Consider the following 16,087-nt stretch of genomic DNA (forward strand, 5'->3'; position numbering starts at 1 on the left):
TCATGATTATCATGCATTTTATTGGAAATGAGACCGACAATACAGAGGTATTGCAAGGTCAACATTTAACCAAACATCATTACAAAGAAAAAACGGTATACAAAACATTCAAACAAAAATTCTCAAAATGCTAAAACAAAAACAAAGTACAGAAAGTGCTGAGCACAAAATGCAATTATCAGTCTTTATTCAAGTTGTTTTGGCTAAAATGTTTTCAACAGTTCTGATCAGGTTACATTCATGTGTAAACATTGGTATGAGGCAAGACACTGGAAAACCTACAGTCATTACACTGTGCACTCTTCTCATTGCATCATTAACAATAAAATGCAGCTAAAGGACTTGGAGGTAGCCCCCCCCCCCCCATCTGATTTAAACACAACATTTTGTTTATGATCAAAATATAATTTGACAAACTGTTGGCTTTCACCTTGCTTTTGTTTTTGATCAAGGACATCGACATGATACAGGAGTGCCGCAGGGGCACATCATGTGCTGGTCAATCAGAGATGAAAATTAACATATATCAGCTTTGTAATGTGCAAAACAAATTTCATATCCACCACATCTCCGGTATACTTTAGCATCCCTCATCTCCAACTGTAATGATTGTTTGACCCAGGGCACTTGTGACAAAATACATTTGGAAGAGGAAAACCTTTCTGGGAGCTACATTTGATTTAATAGTTTCTATTAACACACACAGTCCATCTTTGATACACTGGTTTCATATGACATAGCCACAAAAAAAAAAAAAAAAAACGGCATGGATGGGAGTTTTCAATTGAACTATAATAAACATTTACATTGGTACATACTGTACATACCCAGTTCTTTTCACAGCAAATAAGCAACATGGCTTTTTCTGATGGAAAATCATTACTGAGACAGGATTGGGGATTGCAATGGCAACAGGCCAACAATATATATATATATATATATATTTTTATAAATAATTCTATGGCAGGATAGTAGAACACTTTTCACACACACCTTTTGACCATTCTAGTTTGGGTTTCTGCATTGGCCTAAATCAGCTTAAGTTAATCTCTAACATTGAATCCTCTCAATTTTTACATGTGTTCTTCTTTTATAAATATTATAAAGGATAATGTATAATAAGAATGAGCTGCAACACAAAAAACACATATGGGTTACTGTATGTTATTTCATAGCTTTTTCATTAGCTAACCAATAAAAACTATTATGTTTCATAATATATATCTGACAAGAGCTGCTATTTGGTAGTGTTGGACCTTTACAATGTCCTATCACGAGTCACTTTGATTGACAGTTAGGGCAGTCAGGCTTTCCCAACCAATAGGCAATTATTCTCTTTCCTCTTTCCCCCTTCGTCTGAAACCAAATACTTCTCACCTCACACCTTCAGAATATGTCCAACATAAAGGATGCATTCTGAATGATGTACTTGGTGTATCAATTGTAGGATCTCGGGCTCTGGGTTTCAGGCCCTTTGTCTCGCTCTGCCACCTCTACGTGACCTGAAGGTCCGCATGATTCAGTGTCCCGTCCTTCAGGCCTTGAGAGTGTGCTGGAGGAAGCTTCAGCTCCAGGGTGCAACAGCGACGACCCCTGCTGAGTCCCAGGGCCGATCCTTTGGTCAGTCAGAGGGCTGGTTAGGCCCAGATTGGACAGGGCATCCAGGGTGCCGTCTGGGTCCACCATCATGTCGATTACTGTCAGATTGGAGCAGACCAAATATTATAAATTATTCTTGAATTCAACACAGTACAAAATACGGGCACTTTTTTTGATGGGTCATAGTTCACTATACACTCAAAGATCATCACATTCATACCAAGCAGTTGTCTTTCCACTCTCCTCAGGTCTTGAATAATGGTTGAAATTTCCTGTAACAAGAACAAAAAACATTACAATTGGTTGTGGTGATTAAGTAAGTAAAAGTTCATACACCAAATAAATCAACTACATTCATTTCTTCGTGGTGGCAGGAATAAGTTTGGAGTGGTGCCGTGTACGCTCACCAATGCTTTATGAGGCCTGTTACTGTGTCGTCAACCCTCTTGAAGGGTTCACATGAGGCCAGGCTGGGTTAAAGGCAGGATTTATGACCTGGCTACTGTCAGAGGCAGAAGTTTTGTGGACTTTCAACTTTTTGCACCTGCATCAGCTTGTAAGTCTTATTTCCCCATCAAAACAACCATGTTTGGTGTGCTCTGCTCTCCGAAAAAAAGGAATTTGCAAGGTAATCAAAATGGTATGTGCTAGTCTGAAGCGTCTTTGATTTGATCCCCCAGACAGTTGTAACACTGTCAGCACTCACGGTGATTGCTTCGGTAAGTAATAAGATATTGTGTGGCTTGTACGATTACAGAGAAAGGGAAGAAGTGTATTTAAAAACTGTATGGCATTAATCTCACCCCTTTCAAAAGCTAATGTATTACTGACATTAACAAATAAGGCAAAATAATTCATTTGTGTAGCCATATCAAATTGCATTTCAGTCTCGGGTCTTTTTGTATTAATTAATGCCAAACTAATGCCAAAAACACATTATTATGCTGACTAGACTTGCCTGAAATGTGTCCGTCTGATGTAAAATGCCTCACACAATGCACCTTCTTTCCATTTGCAAAAAATGATGGTAACATGCAAACACAGGCACACATTTACTCTTTTTTCTGTGACCATTTCTTTTGGGCTATTGAGACATGGTTAATACCACATGGTCATCCGGGGGTTACTTTAAAATGAACAGGGGGTTTCACTTCTTTCTTTTTTTTCACAGAAAATATTTTGAGCCCATACCTCACCACACATTTGGTCACAACACTTGAACAGTCGACAGTCACGCTAGCTGCTCTGTGAGGTTTTAGTTGGTTTGGAAATGCTGAATGCTCACATTGGCATGCTAACAATGACAATGCTAAAATGCTGATGTTTAAGAAGGAATAATCTTGGCCATGTTCACCGTCTTAGTTTAGTGTGTTAACATTGGCTAATTAGCAATTAACACAAAGTACAGTTGAGCCCGGTGGGAATGTTATTCGTTTTGTAAGTACCAAAGTATTGGACAAAGTGAAATGGTGGACCTGGTAGTGCTCTAGAGGAAAGGTTGAGAGATCACCTCAGTGATTACAATTCAACCTGAGGGGAACATAAATGTCTGAACTGAATATTATGGCAATCCATCCAATAGAAATATTTCAGTCTGGACAAAAGGTGGAGAGATAATCTCTAGAAGTATGCTGCTAGCGTGGCTAAAAATATAATTTTTAGTCTGTGTCACAAGCCTTCAGCAGATTAAACAGACAAAGTGTGAGAAGTGGACAGGCTCATCACCTTATTGGAGCACTTGAGTAGCAAGGAGTCACGCTCTGCCTGCAGTTTGTTCTCAATCTCTTCCCATTTTCGCTCTTTATCCTTGAAGAGGATCCTGGAAGACAAGTCGGTATAAAAATAGATGAAAGTAATATGCGTGAAAAACATTTATAATACACCTCTTCATAGAAGTATTAGTTGACTGTTAAAGTGATTTAATTCATTCAGTCTGTAGATTGTAGGAACGAAGAAAAGGCCTTTGAGTTGTCATCCTGCCTGTGTTAATGAGTAAGACATGTAGCTGGTTGTCAGTGTAAACCTTTGTGATGTGCCACTCAAATTGTGTTGCCTGTCCTAGTTCCAACAACAAACACAAACAGGAATCGTAACTCTATATAATACGTTTCTATTTTAACAATTCTATCCTGCATTTGTCTATTTCTCAGTAGGCTATAAGATATATTGATTTTTCACCAAATACCTATAGCACATGGACCAACTTCCTGTTTTGTCATGCAGCATGATACTCACCTGATTTTGCAGGTTGTTTTGTCAACAGACTGACGTATCCTCGTTGAGAGCTGAGTGACAGATGCTAGTAGTAAACTGTCTAGCACCGCCTGATAGATGATGAAAAGGAACACATCTTTTATTTAACACTGGCATACAATGAATGCGTATTATAGAGAGAAACTTTCCCTGTAAATTTTAATGCTGAATTTAGCCTAATTTAGCTATGACTATGCATTTATAAACTATTTCTCATCAGCTCTGTCAGTAGATTTGGGTGCAATTAAAAGCACAGTTTATCAGTTGAAGGGTGACTGTAGTTGGCATGTAGGGAGCCCCCTCTTGTGGCACACTGTGGTATAGACTGACATGTTGATCTGCTGCACTAACGTTTAACAAACGTTGCTCCAGCAGTAAGCTCCTTACTCATACAGTCAGTCGTGAAATAAAGACTTAAATGAGTAAATCATTCACAATTCAACTCTGGAATAGCCCTATTGTATGCAGAGTATTGCTTAAAATTGAAACAGGGACTCACATCATCTCTATTCCATGTCTGTCGGCGGATGGAGCGGGGGCTCTGTCCACTAGAGCTTTGGGGTCGAAGCTCCACAGACCGCACATTGGTTCCCAGAATACTGCTGTGCTCTGCAGAAAGACCACTCGGATCCAAGCTGTCATCAAATACAGGCTCCTCCATCTGAGCAGCAGCGAATAAATAGAAAATTCAGTTTTTTTTGGAGGTATCTAATATAGCAGATGGAAATAATAATGTTAGAATCTGTTGACTACCAGCGCTCCAGGGTCAGTGGCTGCAGGGCTGACTGAGTCTATCTCTCCTGCCACATCATGAATTTCTCTGGCGAGCATGGCTAGGTCTTTGGCTAGGTCCTGGCTTATTCTGATGAACAAGCACAAATATGAAATCACCATCTGATATATGTTAAACAAATTCTTCTTGTTTTATTTGACCAAAACGTAAAATCCTGAAAATGAAATATAGCTCTGAGCAGGAGAAGCATGTTTGAATCCTGCTATCAAGACTCATTGCTGTTCTTAAACTGCCCTGGAGTCCCTCTCATCTACATACCTAGCTATTTCCTCGCTGTGCGCTGTCCAGTCTCTCATATACTCGTCCTGTTCCCTGGAGTGCTGCCTCAGGGCAGATAGGCCTGCAGGATTAGGAGTTGCTGGGGCTGACCCTCCTAGCTGGCATACCCGAGTGGAAGGGAATGGCAGTGAGTGACCCTGCTTGGATATGTGGCGATTTGAGCCAAACTCGTCCTCTGAGGTGGAGGCATACTCCACAGGCACGCGGCGCCATCGAGTGCCAGCTAATGTTAGGGACAAATGGAAGTTAAGTTTAAAGGGAGCTTCGATTGTGCTGTAAACACAACATTAAGGTTGATGTGGCAAATGTGTTCTTTACACACATCCATCAGACAACATTCACATTCATTTGGAGTCATGTTTATGGCGACCTAATGAACCCATACTAATATTCACTCTCCTTTTAGCTCTGTTTTGGTCTGCTAAATGCTGCAGGATGTTTAACAATTAGTCAAGCTGTTGGGTGCTGTCAGTTTTGGACCATAACACCAAAACAAAAAGCTGAAAGATGCTTTAAAAACTTTTTAAAGTTAAGAGTGAGTACTTTCCATGGTTTTTCGATTCCTTTCACATTATACCTAATCATTTGACCCACTACTTGTGTAAGTTTTGTTTATTTTACAGGGTTTACGGACAAATTGTATTACTTTTTAGGCAGTGACTTGAAAAGAACAGAATGCGGATAAAACTATTTCCTTGTTCAATGTACATGAGAGTGAATGGTTTAATATGGAAAGACAACTTACACGCAGGTGTGACATGTCCATATGAGGAGGTGCCTTTATTCTTGTCAGGCAGCTTGGAGGCGCTGTTAGCCCTAGCTCTGGGTCCAGACACTGAGTTCATATTAGTCCCTCTTAGACCTTGTCTTATGGCATAATCACCTGCAGCACTCCGGACCCCTAGACCTCTGCTCCTTGTCACAGTGGCCTCTGAGTCACTCTGGGCGGACGGGGAGCCCACCCTCGGCTTCCTCGGCTGTGCCAGAGCCTCTATCCTGGACATTCCCCTTCTTGCCATCCCTGTCCTGGATGTGGAACTTGCAGTGGAGGCCTCAGAAGCTACCGACATCCGGTCAAGATCGGCAGGTTCATTGTCTGAGGAGTCCCCAAGGCGGGCTCGCCTCAGCAGGGACGCCCTGGTGGGCCTGGGTTTGGGAACATTAGTGGTTTTACTGGCTGCAGAGGAGGCTGGGGCCTGGTTGATTTTAGCCCGACTAGACTTGGTGCCAGCCCCCAGTGTTGTGCTCCCAGTCTGGGCTCTGGTATGTGAGCTTCTAGATTCCTTTCTTGATGTAGAGGTGGGCTGGGAGTCAGAGAGGAGTGAGTTGGAGTTGACATCATCATCAGTGAGGTCTAGGGAAGTCCAGGGGCGGCTGGGCTGCAGAGGACCAGATCCCCTGGTCTTGACCCTCCTGTCCTGGGTCTCTCGGCCCCCAGGGGGGCCTTTGCCGGATGAGCACACTACCGTTCTCTCCTTCTGCTGTCCTGCAAGAGTCCTCCGTTTTTGGATTACTTTTCTGGCTCCATCAGCCTGGCTTACTGTGCTTGTTGTGTCAACGTCTGACTCTGGTGACATGGAGCCTTCAATGGACTGACTTGGTGGATCACCTTGGTCTGACACAGTCGTCTCTAAAAAGGCTGCCACGGCTTCCGAGTCTTTCTGCAGTGTGGTGCTGTCAGTGCCTGCCTCCCTGCTCTGAGATCTGCTGCTTTTGAGCCCATCGATACAAGGTCTGAGCTCAATGGGCATGTTGGAGCTTGGTTTCTCCACAGTAAAACTCTCCTGCCTCAACAATGGTTTCCCACTACTTTCCCTAGCCTTCTCTTCTTCCTTTTTCCTCCTCCGTGCCTCCTCCATTCTTTTCTCCCCGCTGGTCAGTGGACGAGGGGGGAGCTTAGTCAACACACCTGACTGGCATGATCTCCCTCCAGCGCTGTCCTGTGACTTGGCTGGTGAGGAGCGACTGGGGCTACCACCGTGACTGCCCGCACCTCCAACGCCATGCCCTGGCCGATTCTTTCCCCTGGCCGTCTTCTGGCTCTCCTTCTCCTGTAGCTCTGTGTCTTGTTTCTCCCCCAAATCTGTACGCAAGCCTGCACCTGGGGTCCTCCTTCCTAGGGTGAGCTCCTCACCTGGCAGCTGGGGCAGGGTTCTCCTCTTTTGCTCCGTGTAGCTAGACGAGGCAAAGGAGGCTGAGTAGCTGGACTCACTTATTTCAGCTGGAAGGAGAAAGAAACATATTGTTAAAGTGGATCCTTGGATAAATGTGTATTTACATTTCAACGGTGGGTGGTGTTAGAATTTATACACTGGCTCTGTTTCATTTAGTGATTCTCTTCCTACAAGGGCTGCATCATTTGAGGAAAATATATGATAATGTTGAATATGACGTTAACAATATTACTTGTGATAAATAAAACACATAATAAAGTGGACTCAGTTCTGCTGCTTTCAGTATCCTGTTCAAACACAAAAAAACTGCAAAACAAATGAAAGGATCCATTTCCAACATTCATTTTTGAACAAATTGAACATTGAATTGAATGTAAAAGGCCCTAAAAGGAGTGTTTTCTACTGATATTTTCTTTAAATTAACACAAAACATATCTGAATGTCAATCACAATATGTTGCAGCCTTTCGTGATATGGTTATTGCGGCAGTTGATATTGCAATGATGATTAAAACAAAAAGATATTGATATTGATGAGATATTGTGCAGCCCTACTTCCTACCAGATGAACCATGAAATGTTATTGTGTTCTTAATACTCCAAACCTCATTGTTTATAGTGCTGAAATATGTGTGTAAAGATCCTTTACAGTACAGAAAGTGGTGGCTAAAACCCACACTATATCACTTCAGCTTTAAATGATTGACCGTCTTACCTCTGTCCTCTGTGACCATGATGTGACTCTCGCCTCCTGATCCCTCAGGGTCTGTTCTAATGTGACTGGCAGCCAGAGTGGCCCACTGCGAAACCCAGCGAGGACCGCCCACCATCAATTCCTCAGATAGTACCTGGACAAAGACAACATGAAAGATACAAGAGAAACATGATAGTAAATTACGCTGTTTAGACACCTGTCACATTTTTGGCTTGAATTCAAAAGTAGTTTCAGTTTTTGCACCTCTGTCTCCATGCGTCCAGGTTTTCCTCTGTCTCCGGTACCAGACCTCTGGGAGGTCAGCCTTTCTTTTTGGTCAGCACCACCCAACCTGGACACACACACACCCTCATGCTCATCCACACCAAACACCTGCAACACACACACACACACACACATGCAAAAGTGAGCAAGCATACATGTATGAAAATGATTGATTTGTGATTATAGAAGATGGGGTTAATTAACCTTGTCGATCATTTTCCTAGCCTCTTCCTCCTCATGATCGCCATTCTCAAGCTCAATAGTATAGGTCCCTCTGTCACTATAATCATCCCCATGGTGATAGCACTCATCACGGCCACTTGGCTGATGTGGTGCAGAGCCTCGTCGTCTCTCCACGAATCCACCTGCCATTTTGGAAGTCGAAGACTTGCGACGGCGAGCAGGACTGTCCTCCTCTGCAAAGAGCCCCTCTGGTACGTTAGCGCGACCCTCTCTGATCTTCATCCCTGCAGAGCCCCACAGCCCCCACGAGCGTTCCTCCATTGCTGCAGCCCTGCGCTGCTCGCCAAGTGCGTTCTCTGAGTCACTCTGAGTACCGTCCTCATGTTTACTGCCTGGCACAGGACGGGTATAGTAGAAGGTAATGTGTCAGAATGTAAAGACAGAGATGGGGAGGGTTAAAGAGAGGCTTTGGCTCAATTAAACTGATGTGAACAACAAGACACAAGAAGAACACACATCTTATGTTAAATACACACACACACACACACACACACACACTGCCCAAATGGCTGCACATACACACCTTTAAGACTCTTCAGTTGTACAGGCACATCACTCTTTACACTTTCCCCATCATCTTCTGCGACCGTGTCTTTCATGGCCAATGGCAGCTCATTCTGTGCCAGCCAGTCGGCAACTTTAACCTCCGCAGCTACCATGGCTGTCTGAAGTGGACTCAGCTCCTCCCCAACTCTTTTAGGCTGCGGTCTGGTCTCCGGTCCCGCCTTTGCCACTCGATCTTTGACGGTCACTTTACCTGACTCGCCAGGGTCAAACTCAATGGTGAAGGAGGCGTGGCCGTGGATGGGCTCTGCAGCAGAAGAAGCACCAGCCTCTTGTTCTTGTGAAGGGGCTTCCCCACTCACTTTACCTGCTGAGGAAGTATCCTTGGTTGGGATCTCAAAGTAACTAGGCTCCTGGTTGGGAGCTGTTTGCGTGGCAGACTTTGGGACCACTGTACTTTTTTTGCTGTCTGTCAGAACAAAAGCAAACATATGTATTTAACCCCATTAGGTCTACTAAACTGGACATATTTAAAGTTGCGTGAATTAGAGATATTAAGAGACATGAAGTCGTTTTTTGCAGTCTTGCAAATACCTGTTTCAACTTTTTCTCGCTTCCGATCTGAGCTCTTCTCCTCAGGCCTCCCGGGTTGCTGGTCATCGTCTCCCCACCATGCCGGCTGGCCATAGAGGGGCGTGATTCTGTGTAACACTGCTCCGTCCCCTGGCAAACACAACCTGTCAGTTAGTCTTACATGGGAATGGAACGGCTACATTTACCACATCCCCAATCCTTTAGCATTTGTAAGGAATATAGAAACAATTAATTAACGGATTTAAAACATAATATACTATAATGTACATAAGCACTTACTTTATGTCATTATTGATGTATTTATATAATTTTAGGGTGAGAAATTTGTCAAACGTGCCAATCACAATTTCCCAGAACCCAAGAAGGGCTCCTAAAATTGCTTTTGTTGTCCAACCAACAGACCAAAAGTCAAACATATTCAATTTACAAAGATATAAAACGGACAAAAGAACAAAATCATTAAATTGAGAAGCAAGAACCAGCTAAAGGTTGGCCTCATTGATTGATACATGACTCAAAATTGTTTGACAAATACATTAATTGACGGATCTTTTCAGTGCTGAAATACTTTTGAACATATCTAACCATCAATATGTTACTAAATTGTACACATGTACACTGAATTTGTGACAGTGGCATCTAAAGACTTGTGATTGGTGTCATTGATTTGCTACTGTAGTATAGTAACCAGTGTCCTGTGCACTGCATCCTCGGTGATTCTCACTTGCTGTCTTTTCCTCCACCCTGCTGGCCTCGGGGGGTTTGGTAGCGGCCCCTTCACACGCTGATGTTGCCGCTGCTGCCCCGGAGGGTAGCGCCTCAGATTTTGCCAATTCCACCTCTGGAGGTTTCTTCTGGTTCAGCTGCAGCTGGATACTGAACTTTTCATGCTGACGGTCAGGACAAGCAAGGAGAGTTTAGAGAGACAGAGGCAAAACATGAAAGCGCTGCTAAATCTAGAACAGGGCAGTCCGATTTTTGTTTATTGGACATTTTAGAAAACATTCTTTCTCACACAACTTATTTGTAGTATGGTGCATAACTCCAGACTATACTTTTGTTTTATCTCATCATCATCGCTTATAAATAAGAAGACATTCTGAATATTAGCCTACTGCGGAACTTTCATCTTCCTCATTAAGACAAAATCCTATCCTTTCTACAGCTACCTGGGCAGTTTGCTGTGATGAAACAGCAGATTCATCAATCTTGAAAAGTGGTATTTGTCCAGTTCAGCAGAACTCTTCGCTCTCCTTGACTAAAATCCACCTCTCTCAGTTTCTTTTTTTTTTACTTACACACTGATAAAAACAGAGCTTTCTGGCTGCACTGAACAATGAGCAGACATATTTACTCTCTCCATCAACACATGGACATGCACAGGGTGGTGTCTAACCTTTAGGGCCTCCTCTGGAATGTGCATCTCTCCTCGAACCACAGTGAACAGGTTGGTATGTGAGGCAGGTTAAGGTAGAAGACAAACTGTTTGCAGGGGTGAGAAACATGCACTGATAGCCTCATCTATTATGCATTCACAGCTATTCAAGAACAGATAAAGTTACAGTGTTTTAAAGATTGGCCTTGTGCTACATGTCACTGGGTCTGACGGGCACAAAAGACCATATTCAAAAGGATATCGTATCCAAACCTCAATTTGTCATCAATTTTCAGTGTGACGTAGATTTGCTCCTGTATTCTGACATCATTGACAAATGTCTACAAAAAAAAACGAGAGTGATTAAGAACAACAGGGTTAAGATTAGGGCCTGACCCGTAGGTCGTAGGTCGTGGGTTGGGTTTGAGTAAGCCAACTAGAAAAAATCATGGGTTCAGGCAGGCGAGTCAAAAAGCAACAAAAGCTGCATTCTGAGTAAGATATTAATAATTTCGTCTTTCTCTCAAACACACGCACACAAGTACGCAGCTTAGCACTTGTTTATGACAACTGTGAAAGCAGCCTTTTAGGGTCGATAGGTAGTATAGGTTGGTATAACAGTCTTTTTTTTACTGTATCTTTTCTGAGCAGTAAGTAAATAAAGCAGTGAAGACACAGAATCGTGATACACGAAACACTCACCCCATTCAAGCTGCCCAGGTCCTTCACTTTATGTTCGTCTGTATTTGTCTCATAGTTGATGACAGCATGCTGCTTGTCCACACTGCGGGACTTAAATCACACAATATTCAGTCAATCACTGTAATCCACGCTAATCTCAGCGATTCAGATGATAATCCAGCCTAAATGGAGAAATGACAGTTCAGAGCTTGTGTCTGGAGGAGTACTGTACCTGCAGCATGAGCTCGCAGTCGTCCCTCCCCACAAAGATCATCTCCCTGGGGAGACGATGACGCGTCCCCCCGCTGCTGACCAGGAACCAAGAAGTCAGACTCATCTCGGCCTCACTAGCTCACCTTTGACCCTTAATGCATCCTGCTGAAAACAGGAACAGTGTCAGACTGCAGTTATCCATTCATGAGTCTATTCACAAGTAATTCTTTAAACAATGAAAACACAAGTTCTCACAGTGTACTTACATTTACTTCATGCAATTACAGAACAAATAAAAACATCTGTGTGTTTGTGCATGTGTGTGCCATATGCACAGTAGCTATTTCAGGTATCACCCGAGGACACTGACATGCCTATCTCTCCTTGTGGTGCAGCAAACAACACGAAAGAAGAACTGAAAGTGCAAAAACAGTTTACAAAATCTTGACATTCTACTAAACTCCCATATTAAAAATATCCAACACAGACGCCGCACCCAGAAAATATTGTAGGAGTTATATATTGTACAAAAGGAAAGAGGAAGAAAGGATGACGTGGGTAAATAATGAGAAAGACACCCATGAAGATAGACATGATACACGTACATTTCAATTTAGGTGGATGCTGTTAAGAAAGTTAGACACATGCAGGCCAGGGAGAGGCAGTGGAAATAGAAGATAAAGAGAGAAATACTGTTTTCCTTGAAAACCCACATCTTTGGTCCCCATGATGCTCTCATATGATTCCCATGCAGTTGTCAGACTTCCCAGTAACATATAATAGCACAACGAATCTTTTCACTGAGACAAACAGCCAGTCGTCCCTCTGCAGGAGCATCACCATCAGCACACAGGCCTTGCTGACTCACGCTCGGAAGAAGCCATAGGGGAATTAGTGGGATTTAATTACGCACATATTGTCAAATTTGGGGTTCCAGTCCTTTTTTTGTATCGACTTTTTTGTACATCAACTCGATCACAATGGGTCCTTTCAGCCCACCTCCCTGTGGAGGAAGGGACGTTGTTCAGTGGGCTTCTAGTGGCCCAGATTTCCCTTTCTGTCGCTTGACCACACACGGCTTCATCATCCACTCATAGTCATAAACCTCCTCTGCAAACGACAACACGTCAAGAGCGCTTTAAAGCGGCGGTAGCTGATGGGTAATAGTCGGCCAGTGACAGTGCCTGCAAATTAGCCCAGTTAGGCCGTGTCTCAGTCCAGCGTTTATCATGGAGACGTTTGACAACGACACCGTTCTAGAGAGGAATATCCCCTTAAAACCAACAAATATAGGCTACAAAATCCAAAATAAAAAACACCTACATTATAAACGAATAAATCTACAGTGTGTGTCTGCCGTGAATGCTTATTACCGATTTGTCATCTGAAGCGTAGGCTATTGATCCTTAACGCTCAGGATATCCCTCTTCTGTCCCGCGCGCTCTTTAAGCCAAAGAGAGGCTAATTTAGACACATTTAGCGGTAACAGTTCTCACATGGTATTGTAAATCAGGTTAAGGAGGCTGTTTGTTTTTGCAGCCGAGGCTGTCCCCTGATGGACGACAGGCTATAGGTTTGTTTTCTCGCACAAACACAGCGATGCTCATTTCACCGTCTCCATCCTCACGAGAACGCGGGAGGAGACAACAACAGGGACGGAACAGACTAACAGAAGAATACACATGTCACTCACCAGGGTCTCTACGGACAATCAGCATCCGATATGGGGAGGATTATGAACAGCGTTGTCGCTGCTGCTGGTGCCCAGCCCTGCTCCTTCAGCATCACTGTGTCTTGGCCTCACGGTGGCGCTATGTCCTCGTATAGGAAGAGCATATGAAGTTATGTAATACACGGACAGAAAACGGTGAGTGACCCGTATTAGATGAGTAATGGTAGATTTTGGACAAGCAATAAATGAGCGTATAGGCCTACAGGCTGTATCTTTGGTTTGTGTCTGTGTGTGTGTGTGTGTGTGTGTGTGTGTGTGTCTAATTTAATCCCATTTTCTGCATTTCTACATTGATTTAGGTACTATTGTGATATAAAATCCAGGAACGAATTAAGTTGATCATAACGATAAATTCTTCCAGAAGGAATAGTACTGAACTATGTAAAAGAAACATATGTCATATTTTCTTTACACCGAGACTTACTACAAATCAAATAATATCAAATGAAAAGCTTAATACATATTATTATATAGAGCCTGTATACTGTATACATACTGTATGTATACATGTATACATACTACTAAGTATGAAAAAGCTTGATAGAATATAATGATAGAATATAAGATTTTTGTATTGTTAGAAATTTTGTTTTAGGTTTTGAGGACATCCAACCCATTATCTAACTAAATATTATGTTGTAGTGTTATTGTTCGTATTTTTTATAGACTAATTCAAATGTAGTTTGCACTAAGACACAAACAATGATGGGCCATTCTGAGGCCTTGGCTAAGAAAAAAAAATATAGCCCAACTTAATGCTCTGTATAATCACAATTGACTACATAATAGGATCATGATTTGAGTTTATTGCCAATTAAAACAATAGATGGCGCCAAAGTATTGCTGTGACGTGGAAGAGGGCTACGATGCAGTTCCTGAGCCTGATCAATCATGATGAGGATGTTATAGTAACAACAAAATAACTCAAAATCACTTAAGTCTCACGAAAACCAAATCCAACCAAACCAAACCAAAATAAATACATCAGTATGTTTGGATTAGTAGCACTTAGGCAAAACAATTATATGTAAGACTATTTTTTTTTTTCTTATCATGATGAAACATAGTTTATGAAAATGAGCTCTCCTGACTCTTGTTTATGAGGCCTCATCTGTATTAAGTTATGGGAGATTTAATAGCCTAAATGGGAGTAATATGGCTCAAACTCAATTTGTTATAACTTTATTTAATATAGTGAAATTAAACCAAAAAGATATAGGCTGTTAAAACGAAAAAATAATATTTTCTTTATGTTATTTTCGACATATAGACTATAGAGTGGAGTCTAGATCTACTTTATCTGAGTGTCCTGAGATAACTTCTGTTGTGATTTGACACAATAAACAACATTGAATTGACATTTGTGTAATATAGGCTATGCAATTATGCAAATGGATCCCAGGTAAGGCGTGCCATAGGTTACCTACGTCTACTATGTGACATTCATTGTTTTAGCTAAATACCCATTAAAGCTTCCATTACACAGCAGTTATTAGCCTACACCGTTTAAAGTGCAGTCACACATCATTGATGCATTAATCCTCAGAGGGGTCCCTGAAGGATGAAAACATTTAGCCAAGGTGTCGTGTTCTTGTGCTTTTATGTAAGATAAACATTATGGTTTGTAGCTGAAGCCCAAAACAATCAAAACAGCGGGAGAATTACAGTGATGTATCAAAATGATTCAAAGGATTTTAGTCATAATTACTCTTTCAGCTCCCAGTTTATAATGGCCCATTATTTGCCTGTTTGCATGTGATTGTAAATCTAAGTGCTTCTGTAAAACTACTCAACGGAGATGCTGAATCATTTGAATAGGCTAGATATATCATATATAAAATGAAAACGCTATAACTGGATATTGCAGTGCAGTATGTTTTTAAATGCCCCCGTATTGAGTGTAAAATGTAGGCTTTTTTATAACCATAAGTGCTGTTGTAGTCTCCTCTGTTAATAAATGTGTCTGCTTATCTATCACATAAACACCACGTCAGATGAAAACATTAAGATACGCTGCAACGACAAATCTGTGTTTCACTTTGTAGCCTGGAGTTTTTGAAAATAGACTCAGGTGCATTGTTCACGCCGATTTACCAGCTTTAACACGCCATATCAAATCAAACATCAAATCAAATGATGGCGTAACCTACACATCAAAGGACATTGGGATCTAAATGAAGGCTGGAATCCATGAATTAGTAGATTTATTTTTTTCTCGTTCTCTTTTTCATTTTATATTAGAAAAATGTTCATTTGATATCTAACTCTCGTGCATTTCGGCCACCCGTGTTAACATTTGCAAATTGCAAATTGATCCACTATGTAGCCTCTACATATAACCTACAAATAGGGAAACCGTAAAAAGATGTCTTCTTCATTTAATATCACAAAAAGAAACTAATTCTCTTCATGTCATGCCGATAACAGTATATGTATAGCTATAATTATGATGAAAGACACTTTATCCCACCTTTATTTATCCCACCTTTGTTTATCCCAATTTTATGTAAATATACAATCTCCAGTCTACTGTAAAATGAAAATAATCTCCTAATACATACGAATGGAGCAGTAAAACAGGGTTGATACTAAAACATGCGCTGACTGCTCCTCTACTTCCCAGATAACTCAACTCTCTCTCTCTCTCTCTCTCTCTCTCTCTCTCTCTC

General features: G+C 41.8%; 1 protein-coding gene across 2 annotated transcripts; it reads right to left on the reverse strand.

The window, feature by feature from the left end:
• Positions 1-13,524, reverse strand: cep170ab (centrosomal protein 170Ab). 2 transcript variants are annotated; one of them, XM_032540444.1, is made up of 19 exons: positions 13,380-13,524; positions 11,706-11,848; positions 11,495-11,584; positions 11,055-11,133; positions 10,814-10,872; positions 10,142-10,307; positions 9,418-9,546; positions 8,843-9,292; positions 8,281-8,651; positions 8,056-8,184; positions 7,813-7,945; positions 5,670-7,145; positions 4,904-5,147; positions 4,606-4,714; positions 4,352-4,513; positions 3,835-3,923; positions 3,325-3,418; positions 1,820-1,871; positions 1-1,697 (listed from the first exon to the last, which is right to left on the reverse strand). In XM_032540444.1, exons 2-19 carry the CDS (start codon positions 11,808-11,810, stop codon positions 1,438-1,440), a joined length of 4,197 nt encoding a protein of 1,398 aa, XP_032396335.1. In that variant the 5' UTR covers positions 11,811-11,848; positions 13,380-13,524; the 3' UTR covers positions 1-1,437. The 2 variants fall into 2 exon arrangements, with proteins under 2 accessions (XP_032396335.1, XP_032396325.1); XM_032540434.1 differs by having other exon boundaries at positions 11,706-11,851; positions 13,380-13,523.
• Positions 13,525-16,087: the final 2,563 nt, after the last annotated feature.

Source organism: Etheostoma spectabile, chromosome 2, assembly GCF_008692095.1.
Source record: "Etheostoma spectabile isolate EspeVRDwgs_2016 chromosome 2, UIUC_Espe_1.0, whole genome shotgun sequence".
Classification (NCBI taxonomy): domain Eukaryota; kingdom Metazoa; phylum Chordata; class Actinopteri; order Perciformes; family Percidae; genus Etheostoma; species Etheostoma spectabile.

What these genes read in the sequence shown, in the direction of transcription:
- cep170ab (XM_032540444.1), bottom strand. Translation starts at nt 11,810, where the DNA reads ATGAGTCTGACTTCTTGGTTCCTGGTCAGCAGCGGGGGGACGCGTCAT. An exon ending in TTCCAGAGGAGGCCCTAAAG is followed by an intron (nt 10,308 to 10,813) that starts GTTAGACACCAC and finishes CCTGACCGTCAG; the next exon opens with CATGAAAAGTTCAGTATCCA. An exon ending in GGTGGAGGAAAAGACAGCAA is followed by an intron (nt 9,547 to 10,141) that starts GTGAGAATCACC and finishes TGTGTTTGCCAG; the next exon opens with GGGACGGAGCAGTGTTACAC.